Below are 21812 nucleotides of genomic sequence, written 5' to 3'. Positions count from 1 at the left end.
GTCTCACAGGCTACTCTTGTGTCGATGCATCCTCAAGCACAGTCTCTGGAGCTCTGTGCTGATGGTACCTGCCTTCACAGAGCTTGGCTCTTGCTGCTGATACAATCCTTCAAGTTCACCTCTAAACTAAGGGCAAGCAGCAGCTCATTTCCTAATGCCACAGCAAATCTGCTCAGCTCCCCATTATCTGCTACAGGATTATCCAGTTTCGGCATTAATTGTGTCACGAAGCCAAAGACAACAGAGCTGGCTCCATACATGCAATTCAACTCAATGGCAAAGTTCATTAGCCCACACAAGGCACCATGAGGCTGCAGTTACACCTCTGGCATAACCTTCACAAGCCACTTTAGGATAAACATTGTGTATTAGCTCAGATTCGACACTGGCCTTGTAGTATTGAAACCACCTCCATGCTGATTCACTTTGGTGCCTCTGAATTTTTTTCTGGAGCTACCAGCTCCAGAAATTGCCAGATCAATCACAGATCTGCTAGACAGTCACTATATTATTTCTGATATGCAGAAAATTAACTCGGGTAGGAAACAATCAAATTACTGGGTTGGGGGGTACATTACCCAAGGTATCTGACCTACTCATTGCTATGTATAACGGCAAGCCAGTTCAGCAAATTCTGCCACATCCATCAAAATGAAGTGCCAACCCAAAGGAATTTCCAGAAAATAATTTCACAGGACTATAACATTACTTAAATGAATTTCATCCTCTCGACTACAAATGCATGCATATAAAAACAAACCATAGGATACAACCATCCTTCTGCCTACAGACACTAGTCCATTGGCTGAACTCATACCATTATATGTTCATTCCTAAAACCAGCACAATTGGCAGGGGCTGCTACTATTCTTAAGGTGGTGTGTGTGTGTCAGGAATGTGAGGAGATGTGAGAAGGACCCCAGTATGTGTGGATAGGAAAGGGTGGAAAATATAAGTGGCAATTTCCTAGATTTGTAGTGATTGAGCTGACAGGATCTGCAGTTAAGCAACCTTGACTCCAAGTTAATAGGGTTTCTGATTGGGTGGTAATTTCCAAGGGTTTTTAGGAGTTTGTATCAGTGCTGATAGTCATTTACATGAATAGTGATAATGCATTATCCTTCTCATGTCTTCCCACAAAGCCTTTATGTCTCCTCTACCTCAACCTATCCTCCTTGATGGTTCCCTGCACAGCTGCATTCAACGCTTTTTTAAGAAAAGGCTGATCCACAAATGTTTCCCCTGCCAGAACTGGTGAACACTTAGCCATTAAAATATTACACAAAATTTAAGCAGCCCATGACAAGCGAAACTGGGAAATTATGTTCAGCCACTATAAACACACTGCAGAATGAGTCCTGGCTTTTTCTAGCTCAGCCATCAATGCAGAATTGGCTACAGAGCTGCCAGGGGTTGCCCAGCATTACTGCAGTATCAGTGGTACAAATGGTTACAACAAAGAAAGGCACCCAAGGAGAAGGAAGAGCACATGACAGGGAAGGGCACACCAGACCTACCTCGCTGGCTGAGACTGGCGATCGGTCAATGCCCCTGTTGACAGACTCCCAGGATCTGGCAGTCAGCATGCAGGCGAAGAGAGGGTACAAATCCCCTGCTCCGAGCCGCCGGCTGTACTTCTGCACCCTCTTCATATCAGCCTTGATAAGGGCTTGCCAAAGGCGGCAGTAGTCCATGCGGAATGACTCGCTCAGCACCTGGGGAGGGAGAGACAGCCCCCAGAAGACCATGGAGGACAGGGAACTGTGGGGGAATAGCCTTGTGCCCCCTAGCTGTGCCCTATCCCCCATTTCAGAGCCAGGAACTACCCTTGGAATGTTATGGGAGTAATAGGAAAAATAGGGGCTTGGGGGGCAAGGTTGCAGCTGGGCGTGCTCTTTCAGCCTGATGCCCACAGGCAGCCTCACAAGGCCCTTCAAGCCACCCATAGCTACATACCTGGTAGAGCCCATGGTCCAGGAGGATGATGTGGGCCTTGCCAGAGACTGGGCATTTCTTCACTAGCACATTGCCTGGGTGTGGGTCACAGTGCACAAAGCCATTCACAAAGATCATTTCACTGTAAAGCTTTCCCAGGTTTCGAGAGATCTGTGAGGAGACAGAAGATGGACACACACTGCCATCCACAGCAGGGCGCCTGCTGGGGAGGGGAGGCAGCCCCCAAGTGCCAACACTGGGGAGCAAGGGTCTGGTATCTTCCAGTGTCCCCATGCAGAGCTCTTGCAGGTCCCCATGCTGACAAACACACAGGGTAGCTGCTGGCATCCACCACAGGCTGACCCAGGGCATTCATGGAAGGATCCATGCAGGGGGCACCATGAAGGTGTTTGCAGGGTCAGGGGTTAAGAACACTTGCCTGGCATAAAAAAAAAGAAAATATAATACTTATGGGTAAGAATGGGGTTTCTGGTAATGAGGAGAAAAGTGAAACATCAGAGAGGAGCAAACAGGCATTCACAGGGAAGGCATGAAAAGAGCTGCTGGGGTGGGTGAGAGACTATTTGGAGGAGACTCAGGTGTTTTCATCCATGGATGGCAGCAGGACCCAAAGGAGAACAAGTGGGAGGAGACTCAGCCTGTTCATCTGCTGACCAGAATGAACATGGGTTCCCTTTCCCCTTCCTCCATCACACTGTTCCCCACTTCCCCTTTTCCTTTCCTCAGACCCCTGCTAATCTAATTTGTGATGTCTGTGAAAATGAAGCAGCACAGAAAGGCTGTTTAAATCATCCTGTCACTGTTGTGCCCCTCCATGCCACTGATCCTTATCACCAAGAGATGTTATTAAAGTTAAGAACCTTCTAGGAGCAAGTAAACATCCACAGGGCCCAGGATCAGTCCCTCACCATGCACTAACACAGCAGCCTCACACTGACATCCCACTGCTGGCCCTCCCTGCCATCAGAGAGCAGCATGTTGCTCCACAGCAGAGTGCTGAGCAAGCAATTAATCATTATAAATGATTCCAAGCATGTCCCCAGACACACGGTGTAAGCAGCAAACAGGCAGCTGTCCCCATAAGCAGAGGTGGTAGGAGAGGTAATAGGGATACTAACAACAGCTTGTCCTGCAGAAAACCAGACAGCCAGAGAAGGGCTTGCTTTACCCACCTCTGAAATGTGGCCACTTCTGAGTGCACAAGTAACTACAAATGAGGAGAAAGAACAGGAACCTTTCTGGCAGCTCACTGACAGGCACAGCTGAGGGACCAGGTGAAACAATCCTCCGTCCCCCAAGTGGGACCTAGAGCCACTTCTGAATCATGGAAATGTTGCCTGCATGCCGAGTCACCCACACAGGTGGCATAGCGCAGCCCTGCAGTCTCCTGTAGTGCAGCTCCTCTCATGCCACACAGGTGTTAATGGAAGTACTGATGGGAATGGTGTCCCCCTTCTGAATCACCAGCAGAGATGACTGGAACCATAAAGTGACCCTTATAGGTCTACCAGATCAACAAACTCTAAAACTGGATAGGACCAAAGTACCAGGTGCTGTGATCTATAGGAGCTCAGTAGCATTTGCTGACAGTCCAAGAATATGCCAGATAGCTTGTTTTAAGTCAGGCACTCATTCCCCCAGCCTCCCAGAGACCTGCACACCACCAGGAATGGACTTGGACATCATGACTGATCATAGTATCAACCACGACACCTGTGCACACACTGAGTGAACCACATTTTGCCCTTTCTGCCTCAGCTGTTTACCCTCCAGGAACCTGGAGAGCACAGAATTATTGAAGACAAGGACTTGGAGACAATATGAGGCACAGCATGATGTCTCACACCCATTAAACACAAGTCCAGACAAGGGGCTGGTAGTTCTGTAAACCTGTTGACTGGTCATGGCTAAAGCCTGGAAAGCTATTAATTTGGGGCACTGGAGTAAAGGCTGCTTCAAAGACAGCATATTCTCCTTCTGTGCTACAGTAATGGCATAGGTTGGGAAAATCAAGCAGTGGAACAAGTTGCCCAGAAAGGTTGTGCAACCTCCATCCTCGGAGGTTTTAAAGACTTCACTGTATAACACTCCAAGTAAGCTGGTCTGACCTCATAGTTGACCCTGCCTTAGTAAAAGGTTTGATAGGAGACCTCCTGAGGTCCCTTCCAATCTCAGATACCCTTAGGATCCTATAAAAACACATCTCATCAAGTTACCCATGCCACCCTGGTAACAGCATCTTATGGTATGGCTATAGGCTCCAGGTCTCCCCTCTTGAGCCACTGTCAGCAGATCTGTGGTCATAGCCTTTTGCACCCCATGATGCAACACAAAAAAGGCTCAGGATTCATCCTCTCATGTCACCATGAAAACAGAGGGGTCACAGCCCTGTTCAGACCCACAGGCTGGGTCATGGGTACAAGACAATCTTCACTGCAAGATCCCCATCCTCTCTCCTTTCCCTTCTGTACTTATATTTACCTGTTCACCAGCATGCAACTTTGGGTATCTGCAGTAGTTAAACTACACTTTCAGGCTTCTTGAAGAAAGAGGAATGCATTCTGTATAATTTAGTTAGCATACAGAAGATGTGTTACAGGGATTTATGATATAAGCATATAAACAGTCTTTACTTTTGAAAAAAAACAACTACCCAGTGTAAGAGATGGAGCTCTGCTGCACACTAAAGTATTTTTGCATATTTTTACCTGTTGACATACCTCTAAAATAGGATAAAAAGCAAATTAAGATAGAAAGCACAAATCCCATCAAATTCTAAATCAAAAAGGAAGAGTATACTTCTAGAGCTTAGAGTGTAATATGTGAATAGCAACCTATAATTGTAGTTCAGACAAAGGAAGTTCATGTTTCTAGAGAAAAAGTTTAGGAAAAAAACATGAAACCTTTATATACATTGATTCTCCAGTACTGTGCCCCCATCACCATGGGCCTTTATTCCACCCTTATTGAGAAGGCCACTGGATAAATAACATATACAGAATTCACTTTGGAAGAATGCAGTTAGGTGAAATGAGAAAACAAACATGTGAAAACCTCTACTCAGGAGAAGAGAGGAATTCAGCATGCATTCAGGCTTTTTAAGACCTTGGGGTGAAGGTGCATCACAAATTAGACAAAAGGTTGCAGTGACTTACAGAAGCAAAGACCAAAGAAAGCACACAGGCATTTTGTTATGACACTGAGAGGTCATCAGTATCTTCCCTGTTTATTATCCAACACAATGAGGTCCTTATCACTGCCAGGGTCCCCCAGTATGGTTTTGCTGCACATCATAAAAAATTAATAATCAATCACCCATGGAATCCTGCATTCACTTCCAGACACCTCATTAACAGAGAGATGCAGACTACACAGAGTGAGTTCAGAGAAAGCAAATAAACAAGCCAGACACAGGAGGAATTTACCTGGGAAAAGATTAAAAGATTCTGAAGCTGGCTAAGGAATGGCAGAGGAGGGGCAGTCTACCGATGTTAGAAGGTTTGAATAGCAAGGAAGCAGAAGCACTTGTAGCAAGGGTGTAATCAAGAATGGCATAATTTAGGCACAACACCTAAGAAAAAAAAAACCTATGCTAGTCAGCAGAGATGAGTTTGATATGTCAGGATGACACCAGACTCTAGCTCTGGCCAGAGGCATGTCATTGCCTATTGCCAGAGGTGTGTTATTGCCTACAAGAAGTTCAATTTGTCTGTCTATGCTGCAGAAGAACATGATGACTACAGTCACCAAGTAAGCCTGTGGCCTCACCAGTCAAATAGCAACCTGCCATTGCCGCAGTACATGACATGACCATGACACTGTGTCAGGCAAAGCACACATTTTCAGCCCAGTTTTTTTCATTTTGAAAAAACTGTAGCTGATGAATAAGCAGATTGAAGACGACGAATAGAGAGCCAGCCGCCTGAGCAAAACCAATTCTACTGGGTCGGGCTGAGCCAGAACTGGTTTTCCCCTGTAGCAGCCCTCATGGTGTGACAGATATACGTACAACAGCTAGACTTGGAGTAACTTTTCACCACACTAAGCACGTGGAGTTCATTTTATGTACTCAATGTGGCAAAGATGCTAGATGTCACAAACTATTCTACATGAATTACAAGCCAACACAGAAGAAAGTAAGAATGCAGTGCAGACATTAAGGATTGTTATTGTACAGTATCACATAGTCTCTCTATAAATTTGTCAAGCTCAGTGGAAATAAGTATGACAGAAAGCATAACTTCAGAGGCTGTTCCAACAGTTTTCTCTAGATGGTCAGAATCTCTCCCAAATCCCAGCCTAATTTTAATGGTGTCTAGTTTAAATAATTTCCTTAGCTAACGTAACCCTAGAGTTTAACTAGTTCCTTCCCTCTTCAGTATTTACTACTCCAGTGTGTACACCAGTAAGATAATTATCAGCATAAATACAGCATAACTACTGCCCCATTTCTGCAGGATGCTCCCTTATCTGATGTGTCCTAGGAGTCAGCCTGCCTTTTACACAGTCACACTGCACTGGAAACACACACCTACCCTGCTACTGACTAATACCCCAAAGTTAATTCCAATATTTTACTTCCTTCTGATAAACTCCCAGCATATCTAAAAAACATTTCTTATTAGCTTTTAAGAGCATTGCTTTTCACTTGGTATTGCTCATTTTTATCTTTTTCTATCACTTCAGTCCTCAAGGCCACCAAGTGCTACTGTGGTTGTCCTCTACAATGACACAACCTCCCAACTTGGTGTCATCAACAACCTCCTTCACACTGTTCTGTTTGTGTCAAGGTCATCTCTGAATTTATTAAGCAAGATCAGCTGGAAGAGCAAACTCCTCAAAACTCCGCTGCAGTAATTACTCTCTGCCATTGACTCTATCAGTTTCTTACCTAGTTAGCAATTTCCCTACTAATCCTTTTCTAGTTAACTGATTCATATCCAGTGTACCACATATTTTACCAAGTACACCTACTGTATTTCTGTCTTCTAATCCAGAGTCTCACAAGCTGTAGTATACATAGCAGCAGTGATATATTTTTTCTTCTATACATACACAGCTGCAAACTGTTGATGCCATCAGTTTTGGAAGCGTGTTACCTTCGCATGATTCACTAGGAGCTACTTTTGATTAAACCATATTATATTCCCTCACATACAGCCCCACAGCAGCAAACTCCTGGGCACACATCAGCCCCTGTATGCAACTCTTAACAAATAGGCACACCCAGCTGACAGAGCAACCTGAGAATAACAAAACACTGGAAAATCCATCACAAATTAGTATCTATAAAAAACAATACACAACAGTTAGCAAGAAAGCTCCCAGAAAGGAAAAAATGCGCGCAAATTTGTGCCTATGAGTAATCCTACAGTAAAAAGATGGCACACATATCATATTCATGGGTAGCTGCAATGTAACAAGCCAGCCTGGGTTACTGAAGGAAAGTCACTGATACTTTCCTGGCCTTGTGAAGAAGCTGGAGTGGTGCTGGCTCAATGCCTCCAACTGACATGAAGAAAGGCAAAGAAAAAAATCCTGTGACATGGTCCTGTAGAGCTGATCTCACTGTCTGCCCCTGATAAGTCCCAGATGAAACTGCCTGATCAGGCATCATCCCTTCCTGTCCCACCTCCATCTGTGACTGTCTCTTTAGATCAGGAGCAGATACTAGTCTCTGGCCTTAATTTGGCTGTAATATTTGCCAATTATTTTAAGAGATGGCGACACTAACTTCTATTGATCTCATTAAAAGTAAAGGTCGTTGTGCAGCTCATTTCTCAGGGCTCAATATTACCTCCTCAGGCCAAAATAATAGCATTGATTTTGGAACCTTAATCGAAGGTTAATTGGATTGAAGAGCGTATTGGGTTTTTGCTTTCTTTTGCTGTTATTACAGCCATCATCTAAGGGTTTGCTTGATCTTGCTAGGGTAATCCTACCCAATTAAACTGGTGTCAAATTAGCAAAGGGTGCGGATGGAGAATAGCCACAATTTGGAACCTGCTCTATGCCTCTGCTCTGAAATGGCTCTTGTCCATAGCAAATTAGGACGGTCATACACAAGAGATCCAATTTCACACTCTGCTCTCTGTGATCCAGTTGTGAGGATCAAAACACAGTGCTCTGAAATGCAGTACTATCACTATGCACTGATCTAGCATCACAGAAAGGTGATGTCTGGACACACGATGTCACTAAGATACAGGAATAGTTTTCAGGACTCCTGGAGTGTACTCCTAGCATGCCCCATACTCTCTGTTGGGACTGAGGAAATTATTTTCCTGCTCATTGCCCCATCTTCCACAGCATTTAAGTGGGGAGAAATATTCTGACTCATCCACCCAGGGAAGCAAGGGAATAACTTGGTAAATTTCTACACATTATCAAAAGGACATAGGTAGAGAAGATCAGTCGTTGTTTGTTTAATTGTTTCTTGCATCTCTGTCAGACCCAAAATGGCCATGGAGATCATTTTCCCTTGGCTTTAAATGTAGCCATGTTCCCTTGGATTTAATGTAAAGCACCTTGCTGAGATTTAAGCAATGATTGACACTGATGCTTGAGACTGACATTCAGTAAGAAACAGGTTTGTGTGTAATTTAACTCTTTTACCTGGTGTCTTTGTACAGTTCAGAAGCTGAAAATGCTGGAGGTCACTATCCTTGCTTACCAGTACCTTGTGAATTTTCATTAAGCTCCACAGAAGAGGAAATGTAGGAGAACCTGCAAGGAAACCTCTCCACAGACTAAATCATCGGGTGCAAAGAGCAAGAATAGCCATCTTTCCCAGAAACAGTGTTCTTCTCCATGCTCCATTTCATCTAACACTTGAGTGTTATAAGCACAAATACTTGAGACATGAGAGGTTTCCACACTTGCACTGACAAAGGGATCCCACCCTGGGAAATCCCACATAAATTTTAGCAGCTACAAGGCAGCAGGTCCTGACTCTTGGTGGAAGGGTAAATCCCACATTGAAAGCATATTTCGAGTTGCAAAGCTGTCAACCATGAGAAGGTAGCTGTGCTCTTTATCGAGCTAAGAGATATCATTCCAGTGCAGAACCCATTGAGTAACAGAAGGAAGAAAAAAGCCACAGTAGGATGAGGTGACAGATGGCAATAATTGTGCACAATAGCTCATCTTAAGTACGTTAGCTGTTTGCTTTCACTTCTCAGCTGGACAAAACACTTCCCTGACTTCTGAATCAACCACAGCTCATGACCAGGCTCTTAGTGAGCTGAAGTACATGGCATCATTTCCTTTCCCTGACTCAAGTCCAAGCCAGGGTGATCACAAAAGAGTCTCCACTTGGCTACCTGAACTGGCTGGTTAGTTGGAGGCAATACAGCACATGTCACGAGTGCATCTGTACTCCACAGCTCCCACAGCCTGCTGATCAGCAGCCTCTGCAGAGACAGGCAAAGCATCCACAAGGAGGGACAGGGAGGACCCATGCAGCAGGACAACAGATAATGTTAGGATTTGTATACAGACAAGGTCTCTCTAAATGAATCGGGTAAAATCAGAATGGGTGCAAAAGGAGCATTTGTGCCATTTAGGATCTTCTTTGAAAGTCCATGCTTTAAGTAGCCTTGCTATCCTTCCTTCCCTCCTGCACACAGTATGCTACAAAGGTCTTGACAGCTGCTCTATCCACCCTTCAAAACATATCTTCTCAACCAAGACTGTAAATGCTCTTTTGTCTTGAAACAGGAACATCCCCGTTTCCAAGTGACCTCCTTCTTAACCCTGCCACAGCCTGGTCATCCCTCAAAAATTTATGCCAGCTCATTTCTTGGTAACTCCCCTCTTCAGACTTCCCTCCCACTGTCAATATCCTAGCTAAATGCTCACCTTCAGCTACACTTGCACATGAATAAGTAACCCTTCCACAGGCAGATATTTCAGTGTTTGCACTTGTCTTTAGAAATCAAAGCCTTCTCTGATTAAATGCCATTACAATCCAGCGCTTGCACGGATCCAGAGAGATTAATGTGCTTTTGGGCAGCTTTAATGATAATCCTGCTACAGACGGTATTAAGTAAATGTCAGTAACCTGGTTTGAAGGGAGCTTTCACCTCAGGGATCCTTTCCATTTAGAGGAGAGAGGCTCAGCTTGCTTTTCAAGGCTGCATTGTCACATGAGAAAAATCCTGCTTAGTGAAGACTGCTCTTCCTCCGCCCAATAAAACAAAAAGAGTAAGATAATAGAGGGCTTGATAGATAAATAGATTGAGGTGATTTATAGGGAGCTAATCTCTCAAAAGCCAGAACTGCTGTATATTATAAGCCATGTCATAGTTTTGAAACCTGGTTTGCCACCCCTCCTCATAGTCCTTTCAGTGTCTGCTGCCTTTTGCTCACTTCACCACCATGCCATGCAATTCTTTACCCAGGGCATCAACAGCAGCAGTTGATAATAGACCTTGGTCCTATCTGTCCCCATCTGCTGCACCTTGCCAGAGGAGAAGTCTGGGGTGTGCCTCATCTTACTGTGACCATAATAACAGACCTTGTTCCCCATCACATGATTCTGAAAGGCTTGTTATTCCCTCCTTTCTACTCTTGTTTTATTGGCAATCAGTTAATCATTAATTTCAGGGTGTGGAGAGAGAAAAGGAAAAAAGAACAGCTCATCACAGGTTTCTGAGTTTGCAGAAACTCAGTCCTACCACTGAGCTGAGCAACATCCTATACCTGACAGATTGCCAGAAAGTTCTGAGGCTTATACTTTGCAATACTGGAAGTCTGTTGACAAATTTTTCTTAAATTACATCTTAGCTATCATTTACAGACCAGTTCAGAATCAGCAAAATATGTGGTTTCATGGCTGCACAGAATCTATTGTGCCAGGACATCAGAAAACAACCTTCCCAAAGCACAAACAAAAAAATGAGCTGAATTTTCACCCTAAATCTCTCCTATCACAAGCAAAAGCCTCTGCAAGTTAGAAAAACTGAAATTAGCTGCTTCTCTACTTTGGCACATACTGGCAGCAAAATATCCCACTGAAAGGCTGAAGTCATTGAATTTTCCACTCTGACTTGCTGGAGAAAGCTATGGAAGATTGCAAAGAATGTCTTTTTCCTGGGCTTCTCCAGACAACTTTGCTATCTCCAGCAGTTTGAGAAAATTCAAAGAAGCAACCCAAGTCCCAGGGAGCTACACCATGCTAGCTACCTCAGTCTCAGAATGCATCTATTGTCCAAGAACAGTGAGGAAGCCCAGCTCAAAGTCTGAATGTACATACTGCTCAAGAGTCCTCCTGCTAATACATCAAAACAAGCCTTTCTGACTATTTCAAGACTTGAGGAATAGTCACTGCTGTATTGAGCGCTGGGGGCTAGATTTGACCTCTGCCTTTATAGCAGAAGGACAGGATAAACTCATTCAAAGAGCTCTCACTTTTGACCAGTTGACTTGTCCAGGAATGAAGCTCTCTGCATGTTCTGCCATGAACAAGGTTTTTAAAAATCTCTCTTGATAGTAAAGTCCATTGAGTCCATGTTCTCAAGAGTCACACTGTGGTGCTCTCTGCAGACCAGATATATCACTAAGGCACCTACCTTGGTAAATACAAAGAAAGATCATCAGCACAAAACAAAGAGAAAGAATTATGTCTATCTCTGATCAGCTGACAATGTGATGCCCTGATAAGAGGGAGGAGAAAAAACAGTGAATCAAATACTCCAAATTCTTCCTGATGAAGATGTGAGAGACTGCATTATCTATGGGTGAGGTTATATTCATTTAAGAAGTCTCTTGAGTGAAAATGGACCAGACATCTTGTAGGGAAGAGAGCATCATTCGTTATTACTCATTGTCCTTGGCTTGTTTGTCACAGTTACAATAGAAAGATAGTTTCAAAATCTACTTTAACCTTAGACCTTCCTGTATTTCAGTGGAGAAACACATGAAAAGGTGCCTGTCTTTCTGTCTGCAGAGGTTACTAGAAAATATCTCACTGACTTCTGTGGGGTGCAAGAGCAGAGGAAGAGGCAAAGAGAAACAAGCAGAGAAACAGGCAGGTTACTCAGTCATCCCCCTGTAATTTCGTTGAGCTCTTCAAGCAGAGAAAAAGCTGCATGCTGACTTAGGGAGGCAGCTGAGAAGATAGTTAACATTCTCTCCTTGTGGGGCACACCAAACTCACATTTCCCCTCCCATGAGAGATTTTTGGCATGTCTCTAACTGATGCCACATGAACTTTGCCATGGATAGAAAGGAAGGAGAGAGGAGGAAGAGCAGAGAGAGGAAGCGTTCAGATTTCAGAGGTAAGTGCATGGACAGATTAAGTACAATTGATTTTATGCCATAGCTCTTTGATAGCCAGTCAACCAAGTGCAGCTTTGAGGCTCATCAATAGGGCACAAGGGGAAAGGCAAGCAGTAGTGCCTTAATCACCACTCACTGACTGGGACACTGTCCAATGGCTCAAAACCCTTTTCCCCAGCATCTTCTCAGCCCCTCTGAGAAGTAATACCTCCTTTTCCTCAAGAATGTGTCAGCCACAGAGAGTCCAAAGTGCTCTCCCAACTTCATACCACACACACAAACTACTTCACTCATTGGGGAAATGTAGCCTCTCTGTAGGGATGAAATCTGGCAGCTGTTTAATAAAGGACTGCAAAACTACACATTAATGTAGGACCATGAAGCAAAGAAGAAAACCATTGCATCCAGAACAAAGAGGGAGATTTTGGAAAGCACAAGAAAACAACCAATGTCAGAAAAATATTATGCAAAGCACCATGGCTGAGGCTCCAGCACTCTAGTAAATGCGATCATTTAAGACCTATGATTTATATCTTCTGCATAAGGTGATAGCTGCTGGGATATAAAAGCTACATCCCGTACATTTGTCCAGGAGAAAAATAATGCAGAAGAAAGAGAGGGAAAGAAGAGAGACAAAGAGAACCAGCAGTTGAAGTCATTACTTTAAGATAACAGGTACAAACCATGAGTGTACGTAATACAAGATCACGGTCATCTTTCACTATCTTCTTCTTGAAGATCTCTCTAGCTGTGCAGCCTACAGGAAAGTGTTCCCAAAAAGAGGTAATGCACTTTTCCCAGAAGCACAAGAACTGAGATCTCTCAGACTGATTGCTCTGTTCACATCTGTATGGACTCCCTTTTCTGTCCCCTCCTGTCCTGTCAGCCTTCATTTTGCATCAACATCAGTTGATGTCAGCAGCTTTGCTTTGCTCACCACACCCAGTTCAGAGATGGCTGAGAAACTACCTCATTGACATTGATGCCATTCCTCTCCATGTAGGCCCTGTCATTCACCTGTCCCCCTTCCATAAACTCCATGAGAAGGACGCGCCTTGTTGAGAGCTCCCAGTAGATCCTAGGGACCTGAAACAGGAACAGATGGGTTAGGTCAAACAACAGGCTGGGCAAGTAAGGGGAAAGCATCATATGCAACCCAGAAAATTAGTAAAAATGGAAGAGACTAAAGTGAGGACTTGTTTTTTTCCTGAGCACAAGGGAGGTAAACCCATCTAGTCACCCCCTCCCCAGAACAGCAGCAATGTGGGCAAGGACAGCACACCAATTCAATGGCAGCAGGATCTGCCCTCATGAAACATTTCTAGCCACACTCTACAAGATTTTGACCACCTCCCACTCCCACTGATGTCTGAGAGCTTTCTTATCTGCTCTGTAGCTCCTCTAGCTGGGCTGTTTAACTAGTACATATTGCAAGTTTCTGAATCATCCACTCAGCTCCTTTAGACAGGAACTGCATCTCGTTCGCTACACACAGGGCCCACTTATGCAGCTCTAAAAATGATAAGCCATCGTCATAAATTGTATCTCTGCAGTGGCCCTTGGAACACAAACGCCTTTGAACTGACAAACCCTGCATACTTAGGCCATCTGCAATTGAACTGGGAGAAAAATCAAGTGTCACAAATAAGGGGCTTGTCACAGAAACCCTGGGAGACCCTTAACTATCTTGTTGCCAAAAGTGACACAGTAACAAGTGTAAAATGTCAAAGCACTTTTCATTCAATCTGCAGTAAATCAAGCTGAGTGAGGTACCAGTAAGAGGCCCAGTGTCACCCAGGGAGGCAGTGACGCAGGCATCACTCGGGCTGGCTCCCCTTTTCCAGCCTCTCTCTCCAGCGAAATTCTTTCCATGCTGAAGTCCCTACTGTTAAGAGTCCTTTTGCTGAAGCTCCCTTTGGATATTCCTCACATCACTGTGCTGACCAATCTCCCAAACTGTCCAGATTTGCTTTTGCACATGGATGAAACCACATAGGTATATTTTACCAAAGATATAAGGGATCTCCACCCCTTCCCATTACTGTGCCCCAATACAGAGATACACATTGCGGATCCTGTAAAGAGAGAAACAGCTGTGCAGCCCCCTCCCCTCACCCACCTGATTCAGCCATGGACTCAGGACTCGCACACTGCAAGCATCCAGCAGGACCACAGGAAGAGGTAAGTGTCATCCATCTAGGGTGACCAAAGCCAGGGGAACCAGCCAGGCCACTGTAACTCACCGTAACTCCTGAACAAGCAGCATTTTTTTTATGCTCTGCTTGTAACTACTGACAATGTTTCAGTCCCTCACAAACTATATGCCTCCCTCACTGTTCCTGTCCTAGGATAGACCTTTTCCCCAGTGTCACTCACTTCTACCTTACCATATGTGTGCCGCTTTAGATCAAAGACTCCTTTGCTGAGCAATTCCAGTGTCCCTCAGACCCACCATTCAACCCTCCTGGCACACTTTGCATGTTAACCTTGTGTAGACTTTGACATCAGAGATCCATTAGGCCAAGGGAATCCACTTGCAGCCTTCCCATCTTATCTGGATGTCCATTCATTGCAGTTAGATTGGTGAGGAAGTAAACCAACTCCGAAACTAACAGTTTCCCAGCCTATCTAGCTCACTGATCCCTGATGCCTTAGATCATTTCAGATGACACTCATTCTTGTCTCAAGATTTAGAGGAGCAAGTCAGTGGGCTTGTAAAGCACTATCCATGCTCTCAGAGATACCTCGCTCACTCATAGCCAAATTCTTCAGTGATTTTTTTAATTACTCACAGATGTTTGGCTGTAATGCTAGTGCATGGAAACAATTTATCTCTGGCTTTAAAAGCTCAAACAGGTTCACAGCACAAAACCTACTTCTGAGCTTTCCAGCATGTTTAGGAAAATTAATGATACAGGAGCCCAATTCTTCTGTTGCCTTTGGGTGATGAACACGTCTCTGAATTGGCAGGTCAGACAGGAGGATCCATTATTTAGCCATCTCAAGCTATTTGTTATTGCTACACATATTGATATCATGATAGCTCCTTAACCCAGCAAGGAGGTGATTGGTTGTCTCCATGGGGATTTACTTCACAGTATCCTAGTTACAGCTGCAACGGATACAGCTCTCCAAGGTGCATCACTTCTGATAAGCGCCCACTCAGCAAAATCATTGGCCTTTGGCCTTCTGTAGCCCTGGTGGCTTTTAGCTGTGTCTATGGGAAGGCCACTGCTGCCACTGGGCTCCAAAAGAACAGCCTCAAACCTGGAGTCAGGTGACAAGGAATAGCCCTTGCATGAAGGAAGCAAGTTAAAAATGGCTGCATCAGCCTGTAAAGTCTAACAAAAACTCAATTTCAGACATCTGTCACTTCCACCTTGGGACTTCTGCATAAACAGGAGGTGAAAGCCTCATTTTGATGTGCATATGCAGGAAGGTCCAAAGGAGGGTGCATTTTTTTGCCGCCTCTGTGTATGTGCAAATGCAGTTACATCAGTGACTGTGCCCACAGCACTAAGTGTGCTTAATCATACCAGTGTATTTCCAGAATGCACACAGTGGAGGCTTGTACCACTTTTATGTCAGCAAAAGATTTGTGCACGTTCAAGTTTGAAGATGTGAGCTTATGTCTTTCCAAGAATGAGATGTGTACATGTCTGGTTGTACCCGAGACATTTGTTGGTAACTTTAGTCAGTGCGTAGCAGGGGAGGTGGGTAAGAGTGTCAGTGGGGAAGAGCCCAATATGGGTGCTGTTGAGTTTGTATGAAGGTAACATGAATGCATTAGCTGTGGATGTGTATGAAGGATGTATGCTCAGTTCCAGAGAACGTGCTTTTTTGCAGGAGGAAGGATTCATGTGAACATATTTCCTCCTGAAATAGTGTCTCCAATGCTACTTGACATCATCAGCTTCAGTCTAGCTTTTCTGGTTTATGTCCATTGCTTGCCCTCAGTGGAGATCATGCCCAGGAAAGGGTACCATCTGATGGCTCAGCAAAGAATGGCAAATTCACAGGTCTCTGGACAAGTTCTGAAACAGTGTATGGGAAAATAAGTAGCAGGCTCCAGAGACGGCTCGCCCCAAGCCACTGCTCATCCAATATATGGTGCCTACAGTAGGAAACCAACAAGAAGGAACCATGTCTCAGAGCAATTTCTGGTCTGTACCAGCATAGCCGTGTAGGATAAACAACACAAAGGGACTGAACTCCATTATTCCTCTGTATGGTTCCTCCAGGTGGTGAATAAGGTCCACAAGATGCATAAAGTGAGACTATTAATGAACACACATACACAGAAATGTGTTCCTCACCTTCAGGAAGTCAAAGTTCTTGAGCATATTAGCAACCCTCTCAGCATTTCTGCCTTCATTGAGGAAATCCAGCTCCAATGGCAGATTCTTCTTAGCTTCTTCCACCAGCCACATGAACTCAAAATCTGGAAAGATCTGCTTCACAACCAAGAGAAGAACCTGTGAACGAGCAAACAATCAGCTGCATTCTGGCTCCAAAGCCACACAGCTGCACACAGTGCTGTTTTGATAGGATCATTCCATGTAACTCACAGATAAAAAACCCAACCTGCACCCCAAGTGCTTGTAGGATTCCTGCAGTATCATAACAAAACACATGGTGTCATGCCTTGGTCATGCAATACAAATATTGGCTTGCCCTTCCACACAGGCACATCTAGGAGTTAAATGGTGCCACAGACATCAAAGGAAGCCCAGCTGCCTGGTGCCTAGAAGTAGGAAAACAAAGCCCTGGAGAAGAGACCACATGGTCAGATCTCGCCAAGGGCATGGCCTGGGAGTGACTCTCTTCTGAGTCCTATAAATAGTTCTACAAGTCACTGTTTGGCTTCATTTGAACAGTCCTTAAATAATGCAAAAAGGAACATCTAAAGTAAGACTTGTCACCTCTATGTTACTTCTTCCACTGCTGAGAAAGAATTTTGTTAGCACAGGAAATCCAGTGGGCAGTTTGGAGAAGACAGTGGAGTCTGGATGCAGGTAGTACACTACAGGTCTTTAAAGGACACCTTTGGTGGGGGTCAGAGGGTGTGTTGTTTCTCAGTGTCATTCACAACCATCCTCAGCAATGCTGACGTCGTATCTTCTAAATATTATATATCCACCACCTGGCATCCTCTTCTGCTTAAAGGGATTAAGTATTCAGCTGCACAGGGCCTTGAAAAGCCCAGCCAAAAAGTTCCTGGAAGCATATGCTTAAAGCAACATTTAAGGGGTGAGTGATGGGCAGCCCTTCCTGAAGAAAATCAAAATTATGCAATTGGATGGCATAATCAAAGCTGCATAGCAGCCAAGCATGCTTTCTGTTCAAATGAAGGGCCAGTTTCTCAGCCAGTGTCACAAATTTACACAAGCTGACAATTTGGACCACATCTTAAGGAAAATAATTTGTTTGGCCTTTTTTAACTACTTGAGTCATAAAGCAAGAATAAAACATAAAAATGCTATCCACTTTGCTGTCATTATCTTACTTGTTCCATAATCCATGTGAAAATTAAAACAGACTTGTCCGTGTGTGTTCCTGGACAGTTTCCCTTTCTAGATATCCACTGTTAGGGTGGGAATTCCTGCACTGCAGGAGGAACATTTAAAGCACACACAGAAAACTGCTATCATTGAAATGTATGACAAAAAATAAATTTATGAACCATCACTGCCCCTGTTCTGCTGTGTGAGAACGTTTGTTTTCCACCCCTGTCTCTACTTCTCTCATCTGAATGTCAGCTCCAAACTCAATGTTCCTTTAAAAATGTAATCACCAGGTTCCAGACACTACTGAATGATTTTTCTACTGTTATATCTAGAGGCATAAATCCTTTCAAATTTATGTCACCCAAACGAAATGTAACCAGTGGTCTTCATGAACGTGTACATAAACTTTATAGGGGCTGCAGGATTATTTCATTGGTGCCTGGTATGAGAAAATTCATGCATTGTTTTTTTGCTTTCTTTAAATGCTCTTCTGAATCAATTTGCCAACTTCACCATCAGCAGGGACATACTTAAGTATTTGGCTTGTCCATTTTCTGACATCTGTCTAACATTGTCTTGAAATAAGTATTGATAGGTATCTCTCTCTGGATTTATCAGATGCTGTACTCATTTTTAAGGAGTGAACACTGACGCTACAAAACCTCAAGTGAATTTAGGAATTTTCCACCTAGCTTTTCCCATTCAGATTCCTTCCCATCAGACTCTAAATAAGACCATCTCCATCAATATTTAAACTAACCTCCTACTTAGCTGCAACGCCTGTCTGATTCTTAAAGGACCAGTACTTCAGTGAAGCCTACACAAAAATAGTCCCAGACAAGGATATGATGTTGCATGTAAGCCAACACTCCAAAAGAGACCCTTTAAAAACAAGACTGCATGTGTCATTGTGAGCTACTTCCCCATAGCTGCGTGTACACAACAGATCTCAAGGATTACAAACTAGACTCTCTCTAGAGGAAGGACAATACTAAATTGCCAAGAGGAAATAAACTGTTTTAGTTTCAAGTTTCCCAGGAGGATTAGTCTAAAACCAGAGAAGACAGGAATCATTCTAAAATTGTTTAAACGTCTCTTTCCAGTAAATCAGCAATCACAGCAACATAGTGTGAGGGGGGATTTCTTCTGTAATATGCACTGGTAAAAGGGCAAATGTCCCACGGTGGACCTGGGTCTTGGCTCATTCATACACAATTCTCTTACTTCCCTGGTCTCACAGTCTTTCCTTACCTGCTCACCCTTCTTCCTTGACTGTTTAGTTTCTCCCATCCTGCCCTGGGCAGGAGCGAAGGATGCCATAAGCCCCCTGAGAACTGCTATACATGTGATGACTCACAAAAGCAAACTCATCAGGCAGACCACTACATGCAGTCCTGGAGTGAACCTGAATCAAATACAAAACTACAGCTGGACCCAGAGCCAATTCCAACAGTTCTCTTCTCAAACCAGCACTGAAACAGACATATCCCATCTTACTGGGATATCTTTATTGAACTCCAAAATTTTTTTCACTATGAGTTCAAAATAAGTATCAGATGAAAACTGATGTGCTGCAGCTGGAAGTAACTGTGCTTCTTCGGAGACTAGCCAGAATTGGTTAAAGCAGGGTATTTTAGCTGCCTAAAGAATCTTTAGTTACCACAGAATCATAGGATCATAGAATGGTTTGAGTTGGATCATCTAGTTGCAACCCCCTGCCATGGGCAGGGACCCCACCAAGTGGGCCCTCTGTCAAATCCATGTCTCTCCAATGTAGAGACAAGGATGTCAAGTGGAAGAGTGTCCAAAGCTTTGCTCAGGTCCATGTAGATGATGTCAGTTGCTCTTCCCTTATCCACCAATGCTGTAACCCCATCACAGAAGGCCACCAAATCTGTCAGACATGATTTGCCCTTAGTGAAGCCATATTGGCTGTCACCAATCACCTCCTGATTTTTCCATGTGTCCTAACGTAAGTTTCCAGGAGGATCCACTCCGTGATCTTGCTGGGCACAGAGGTGAGACTGACCAGCCTATAGTTCCCTGGGTCTTCTTTATTTCCCTTTTTAAAAATGGGGATTATGTTTCCCCTTTTCCAGTCAGCAGGAACTTCATCAGACTGCCTCGACTTCTCAAATATGATGGACAGTGGCTTAGCCACTTGCTCTGCCAGTTCCCTCAGGACCCGTGGATGCACCTTGTCAGATGCCATGGACTTGTGCACCTTCAGGTTCCTTAGATGTTCTCAAACCTGATCTTCTCCTACAGTGGGCAGTTCTTCATTCTCCCAGTTCCTGCCTTTGCCTTCTGTGTCTTGGGAGGTGTGGCTGGAGCCCTTATTGGCAAAGACTGAGACAAAAACATCATGGAGTACCTCAGCCTCCTCCTTATTCTGGGTAACCAGGTCCCCCTTTCCCTTCCAGAGAGGGCCCACATTTTCCCTAGTCTTCCTTTTATCACAAACATACCTGTAAAAGCTTTTTTTATGGCCCTTGACATCCAGGGCCAGATTTAATTCTATGAGGGCTTTGGCCTTCCTAACCTGATCCATGGCTACACAGACAGATTCTCTGTATTCCTCCCAAGCTACCTGTCCTTCCTTTCACCCTGTTATATGCTCCTCTGAGATTATGCTGTCAGGATCCTTGATTCCTTATCTGCTGTGATGGAGAACTGTGTGTCACTGCATCAACAGTACCCTCTAAACACTTACCAGACCCCCTCAGCTTAACCTTCTCCTCTTAAGTCCCTTGGACATACCTGTCTGCCAAAGGACGTGCAGATTACTGTACTATACATACAGATATATGCTTATTAGGAAAGCTAAAAGCTTTAGTGTTACCATTTACAGACCTAATCCAGTCCATCCCCTCCACCTCAGCCCCAACTCCATTTGCCATTACCTACCATACTGCTGGCATCTGTTACTATTGCAATGCAGTGCAGTGCTACAGCTTTGCTCCAGTTCCTCCCTTCAATGGGCTAGACTTAGAAGTTTGGGAGAAGCTACAGCATTGCACACTGGGAACGAGTGGTACTCACTGCTCAGGAGAGGAACAGCAGACAGGCACTGAAACATTTTTCCTAGCTGAATCCCTCATCTGTGTGTCTGATCCTGTTAGGTGACCCTCTCTGTATTTCAGTGGTTTTGTTTCCAGCATCAATCAGCTCAGCATTAAGGAGCTGATCAAGAAACAAAACCAAATCACAGCAGTCTCAAGCACTGTTGAATCCACACTGAAATTTAACTGAAAAAAAAATTCTAATCATTGAGAAAGATATTTTTCTTGGCCACAAATCCCTGACTGCAAGGGGAACTGGGACCAGTTTTATCAACCAGTTAATGGGCACACAAGCTGAAGAGAGACTTCAGGACTCACTCCCTAGTTTTTAAGTCTCATATGGACTTACACTAATGTCATTAATGTTTACCCGTCTCCTCCTTCTGCCCTCCTTCACTCTTACCCTCTGTCCACACAATCACCCGCACTGCACCAACTTTCTGTGTTATTCCTGTAAGACAACATTTATCCCTGTGGAGGTTTCAAAGCTACAGGATGGTGGTATTATACCTGCTCACACCATGAGTGATGTGGCTCCCAAACATTTCAACAGCAATTGCTCTGTCCAAGACAACAGGTAGTTTTACCTCCATGAGCAAAATATCCTTGGAGCTCTGAGCTTGGACCTTTGGGTGCTGTATTTTCACTGCCACTGTTGTCCCATCCTGCAGCACTGCCTTGTGCACCTGGGCTAGTGATGCTGCTCCCAAGGGAGTGTCCTCAAAACTGATGAAGAGCTCTTTTATCTGCCGGGAGAAGAGAAAGAAGCACAGTTTGGGGTGCCAGACTATCCCTGCCCACAGGCCAGAGACAGTATGTACCAAAGTTGTACAGGCTCAGCCCTTTCATCCTTCCTCTGTCCCCTGCCTGAGCCTTGTCACTGCTTGGCCTCCCAGTGAAGCCTGCCAAGGACAGAAGTGCCCTGGAGATACTCTGCTTATGGAAACCTGTGGCAGAGCCCCAGCAGCGCATTTCACCTAGGACATCAAACGTCCAGGCACCATGC

General features: G+C 44.3%; 1 protein-coding gene across 8 annotated transcripts in view; it reads right to left on the bottom strand.

Annotated features, from left to right (window-relative positions):
* ADCK1 (aarF domain containing kinase 1) overlaps positions 1-21812 on the bottom strand; it is an 82026-nt gene that overhangs the window by 4740 nt on the left and 55474 nt on the right. For 6 of the 8 annotated variants that reach the window (XM_074910029.1, XM_074910037.1, XM_074910033.1 and 3 more), the window contains 5 exons: positions 21394-21552; positions 16554-16712; positions 13207-13323; positions 1957-2106; positions 1518-1715 (listed from right to left, as the gene is read on the bottom strand). In XM_074910029.1, the coding sequence (XP_074766130.1) occupies positions 1518-1715; positions 1957-2106; positions 13207-13323; positions 16554-16712; positions 21394-21552 (783 nt within the window). The remainder of the gene's footprint in view (positions 1-1517; positions 1716-1956; positions 2107-13206; positions 13324-16553; positions 16713-21393; positions 21553-21812) is intronic. The other 2 variants (XM_074910035.1, XM_074910036.1) reach the window with 2 other exon arrangements.

Source organism: Athene noctua, chromosome 6, assembly GCF_965140245.1.
Source record: "Athene noctua chromosome 6, bAthNoc1.hap1.1, whole genome shotgun sequence".
Classification (NCBI taxonomy): Eukaryota; Metazoa; Chordata; class Aves; order Strigiformes; family Strigidae; genus Athene; species Athene noctua.
Note: the sequence above shows the minus strand (reverse complement) of the source record. Positions and strands in the feature narration are given on the sequence as shown.